At 36.3% G+C, this 5000-nt stretch overlaps 1 protein-coding gene across 2 annotated transcripts in view; it reads left to right on the forward strand.

Moving 5' to 3' along the window:
* The first annotated feature begins 475 nt into the window (after window positions 1-475).
* The window catches only part of LOC125044966 (U8 snoRNA-decapping enzyme-like), a 5936-nt gene continuing 1411 nt past the window's right edge, over window positions 476-5000 (forward strand). The window contains exons 1-5 of one of the 2 annotated variants that reach the window (XM_047641942.1): window positions 476-595; window positions 1320-1475; window positions 2190-2345; window positions 3392-3502; window positions 4933-5000. The exon at window positions 4933-5000 is cut by the window's right edge and continues 138 nt beyond it. In XM_047641942.1, the coding sequence (XP_047497898.1) occupies window positions 542-595; window positions 1320-1475; window positions 2190-2345; window positions 3392-3502; window positions 4933-5000 (545 nt within the window). In that variant the 5' untranslated portion in view covers window positions 476-541. Of the gene's footprint in view, window positions 633-1319; window positions 1476-2189; window positions 2346-3391; window positions 3503-4932 lie in introns of both variants that reach the window. The other variant, XM_047641943.1, reaches the window with a different exon arrangement.

Here is a 5000-nt window from a genome sequence, read left to right on the forward strand (position 1 = left end):
ATATATATATATATATGTATGTATGTGTGTGTGTATGTGTGTGTAATTATGTGTGTGTGTGTGTGTGTATTTATATATATATATATATATATATATATATATATATATATATATATATATATATATATATATATGTATATATATATGTATGTGTGTGTGTGTGTGTGTAATTATGTGTGTGTGTGTGTGTGTGTGTGTGAGAGAGAGAGAGAGAGAGAGTGTGTGTGTGTACACGCGCGCGCGCATATAGATTAGATATAGATACGATTATGTAGATATGTGTGCGCGCACGCGCATGTGTGTGTACTGTATGTACATATATAGAAAGATAACATATAATCAGACTGACGTCCAGCCTAAATACCGTGCAGTGCAGGCACGAGCCCCTTCCGGCGGCCTCGCGAACCCCAGAGCAGTGTCCCCTGGCGCCCGTACCCCCCCCCCCCCCCCCCCCCCCCCCCCCCCCGCCGCCCAACAGCTGACTCGGCGTAAAGCAGATACGTTCACGACACGTTTTGGAGCAGCAGCCTCTCGCAGGGAAATGTCGGGTCCCGAGCAGAAGGAATTCTCCCCCAGCGCCCTGCCGTTGCCTGAGGTGATTAGAGGGTGTGTGGAGGAGGAGAGGTTTTGAGGTTAAGGTTTTGGTTATTTTTTTTTGTTTAATGGTAATGTTAATTGGGTTTGATTGGATTACATTTTTGTTTTTGTTTTTGTTTGGGTCTGTTTGTGGAATATAGTTTTCTGTATTATTGTTATCATGTTGAATTATACTATTGGTATTACTGTCATTGTGAGTATGCAATGGAAGGAGAGGTTTCAATGCATGTGGGTTTTTTGTGTTAGGATTTCCTGAATGATTTTTATAATTATGATTTACATTCTCGGTGTTCAGAGACTGGATAATGTTTCTAAATAGTATTATTTCAGGTGTGGATATTTGATTATTCCAGCAAAAACACAGAAAATCACACACACACACACACACACACACACACACACACACACACACACACACACACACACACACACACACACACACACACACACACACACACACACACACACACACACACACAAAACAAACACACACACACACTTTTGTATATATATTTACATTTACACTTATGTATAGTACATGGATACTTTGAACATGTATACATAAGTGTATTTATGTTTATACAGTATATTTTATCCAAACTATTTTTACCACTCTGTTAAAGTGTATATAGTTTGGTCATTCTATCGCCAAATAAGCTTTAGTTTCAAGTATGTCATTTTACTAAATGACATACTAAACGTAGATCTCCTTTATTTTCCAGATACCGAAATGCTTGCAGATCCGATCGGTAACCAAAGGACTCATCTCGTATGCGGAGTCTCTTGAGATGAAGCAGTGCCGCAGGGCTGCCCACGCTTGCATTTGGGCACCTCATCCAGGTTTTACAAATTTTGGGGAATGTAGAGCGGCAATAATGGTAGGTTGTTGGTGTTTGAGTGCATGAAATGGGAAGTGTGTGTGTGTGTGTGTTCTGGACACTTTATCATTATTATTATTATTTTTTTAGAATATATGTAAGATAAAATTACAAAGTGCCAAAAACACCCATACTGTAAATATCTAAAATGAAATTTTTTAACCCAATACTGACGGGCATGACGTGTACATACATGCTATGCCCACTGTGAGTACTTGTTTGATTGTTTTTACACATAGATGGCTACACTTGTACTGAGCCACCAATGAGCCAATTATGAGTACTGCCTGTCTCACCCGTTCATTTTGCTGTTACTAATGTTTATCACTTTATAGTAATTATAATGTTTATAAGAAAAATAACAACATCGATATTCATAGCACTAGTAAAAAATACGTTGTTCTCACAAATTCAAATCATGTAAGGTAACAAGTTCTACTAATTGACTCCTTTGTGGCTAATCACTAGCAGAGCCATCTATGAGACATTTCACAAAAATATAGAAAATGAGCAGAGCATTTTCCCCATTTTTTATTAATTTTCCCCGTCGGCATTGGATTAAGCTTTAATTATGGTTTTTTTTAAATAGGTAGGATGGCAATTCATTTGTATCATATATCCTACTTGAAGTTCTTACCCACAATTTCCACCCACCAAAAATAAGAAAAGAAAATGGAATTGAAGCCATTCACTATATCCTACTCTTGGCAACAGATGCACCTTCGCTTTGACGGCACCTTTGGCTTCCCTGGGGGTCTCATTGAGGATGGGGAGGATGTTATCGAAGGCCTCAACAGAGAAATGGCTGAGGAAATTGGTTGGAACCCGGCAGTCCGGCAGATCACCTGGTCAGATTACTACAGTACTCAGGTACGGTAACTGCTCTATGTATGTGTGTGTGTGTGTGTGTGTGTGTGTGTGTGTGTGTGTGTGTGTGTGTGTGTGTGTGTGTGTGTGTGTGTGTGTGTGTGTGTGTTTATTATATATTATATGTATGTAATACATACATACACATGTATTTATGCATATGTGAGAGAGAAAGAGGAAAAAAAAAAGAGAAAGGGAAAGAGAAAGAGAGAGAGAAAGAGAAAGAGAGAGAGAAAAAAAGAAAGAGAGCAAGAAAGAGAGGGAGAGGGAGATAGAGACACAGAGAGAGGAGAGAGCGTTAGAGTAGAAGTAGGAATGTATATATTATTTCTTGCTTTCTTTCATTCCCTTTCTTTTTTTTCTTTTTTTTTTTACTTGAGTAAATTATTGCTCTTTTCCATGATTGTTGTAATGATACCTTTATTTGTATATGCAGTCTCAGCACACAAAAATTCTCATGGTTTATAATTTCATTGTCTGAATTATGACTCAAAAGATCTGTTTGTTTCATTGTGTAGTTTTCTGTAAAATTTAGATGATAAAATAAATAAGAATAGAGATAACATATAAGAATAGAAGATTAAGAACGAAACAACGGATTGAAGGAACAAGGAGAGAGATGAAAAAGAAGGAACGACAAAAGATGCCATATATTTGTTCCAAAGAAAGAGCAATAAAGGTTCAGTTACCATTTCCTTCCTAATTGGCATGATCTGTCCTTGACAAGATTTGAATTTTTACTCAGTGTTATCGTACAGATTAAGAAGCTATTTGTGGTGTTGGTAAAAACTTGGCACTACACTATTTGTGGTATTGTTTTATAGTTATTATTGTTAAAATATTCTATTAAATTTCACATTTGTAGTATGGTAATTTTTTTCTTTTCTTTTACATAGCTTGTATTAGTCTTTTTTTTAATTTTGGATATTTTTATGATTCTATACTGTTTTGTTGTTAATTTTTTTATTAGTAATAAAAAATATTTACATAAATTTCTTTGTACTTCAGTCAATGCATTTGATATTATTTTTTAATTATCTTATTTGCAGTTAGAAACAAGAAAGAACATGGTTCTGCACTTCTTCATTGTTCAAATAACGCTTGAACAGTTCACAGAGCTTGAAAAGAACTGTGTTTTAGCTCCAGAGTATGGAAATGAGGTGAGACTTCCATTTCTCTAAGTATTAGTCTCTTCTTCTTTCTTTTTCTTTTTCTCCTTCTTCAGCTTTTTATTTTTTTTTATTTTTTTTTTCCTCATTATTTTTTTTTCTACTTCATCTTCTTCTTCTACATCTTCTTCTACTTCTGGTTCTTCTACTATCTCTTCCTCTTTTTATTCCTCTTCTTCTTCTCCTCCTCCTCCTCCTCCTCCTCCTCCTCCTCCTCCTCCTCCTCCTCATCATCATCATCATCATCATTATCATCATCATCATCATCATCATCATCATCATCATCAATCATTATTGTCATCATTATCATTATCTTCTTCTTCTTCTTCTTCATCTTCTACTTCTTCTTCCTCCTTCTCCTTCTCCATCTTCTTCTTCTGCTTCTCCTTCTCCTTCTTCTTCTCCTCCATCTTCTTCTTCTTCTTCTTCTTCTTTTTCTTCTCCTCCTCCTTCTCCTTATTTTTATTCTCATTCTCATTCTCCTTTTTTTTTCTTTATCTTCTTCTGCTTCTTCTTCTCCTTCTTCTTCTTCTTCTTCTTCTTCTTCTTCTTCTTCTTCTTCTTCTTCTTCTTCTTCTTCTTCTTCTTCTTCTACTTCTACTTATGTTTCTTCTACTATCTCTTCCTCTTTTTATTTCTCTCTTTTTTTTTCCTACTCCTCCCCCTCCTCCTCATTACCATCATCATTTTCATTATCATCATCTTCTTCTTCATCTTCATCTCCTCCTCCTTCTTCTCCTCCTCCTCCTCCTCCTCCTCCTCCTCCTCCTCCTCCTCCTCCTCCTCCTCCTCCTCCTCCTCCTCCTCCTCCTCCTTTTCTTTCTTCTCCTTCTCTTTCTTCTTCTCCTCCTCCTTCTTTTTCTTCTTCTTCTTCTTCTTCCTCTTCTTCTTCTTCTTCTTCTTCTTCTTCTTCTTCTTCTTCTTCTTCTTCTTCTTCTTCCTTTCCTTCTTCATCTTCTCCTTCTTCATCTTCTCCTTCTTCTCCTTCTCCCATTTCTTCATTTTTTCTTCTTCGTATATCTACTGGATATTTCTCATTCTCTGTACAGATACGTTATTAAGCAAGTCATCTTAATTAAGATTGTATCTCTTTCTAAAGTTTTACATCTTTGTATTTCTACTCATATCAAATGAATTAGTATAATCGAATCACCACATTCATTCCTGATCATTTCCATCTGCCAATGCTATTTATTAATGAGTTGGTGTCCCTGTGTTTCCAGTGCTGTATGAGTTCAGTTTTCCCTTATGGGCAACATTGCATGCATGAGAGAGAGAGAAAAAATGATTTTGCAGTTATTTATGTCTGTTATTTATGTATTTCTTTAGAAATATGTAAATGCAAACTTCCATTTTAGAGTTTTGGTTCTACAGGGAAGTGCACAGAATCAGGCCTTTAATTATTTTTCTGTCTTTTGCAGGTTTTTGGAACCATTCGTGTTCCTCTATACACAATGGCCAATGAATACAGTGGGTTACCAGCTTTCCT

Source organism: Penaeus chinensis, chromosome 36, assembly GCF_019202785.1.
Source record: "Penaeus chinensis breed Huanghai No. 1 chromosome 36, ASM1920278v2, whole genome shotgun sequence".
Classification (NCBI taxonomy): domain Eukaryota; kingdom Metazoa; phylum Arthropoda; class Malacostraca; order Decapoda; family Penaeidae; genus Penaeus; species Penaeus chinensis.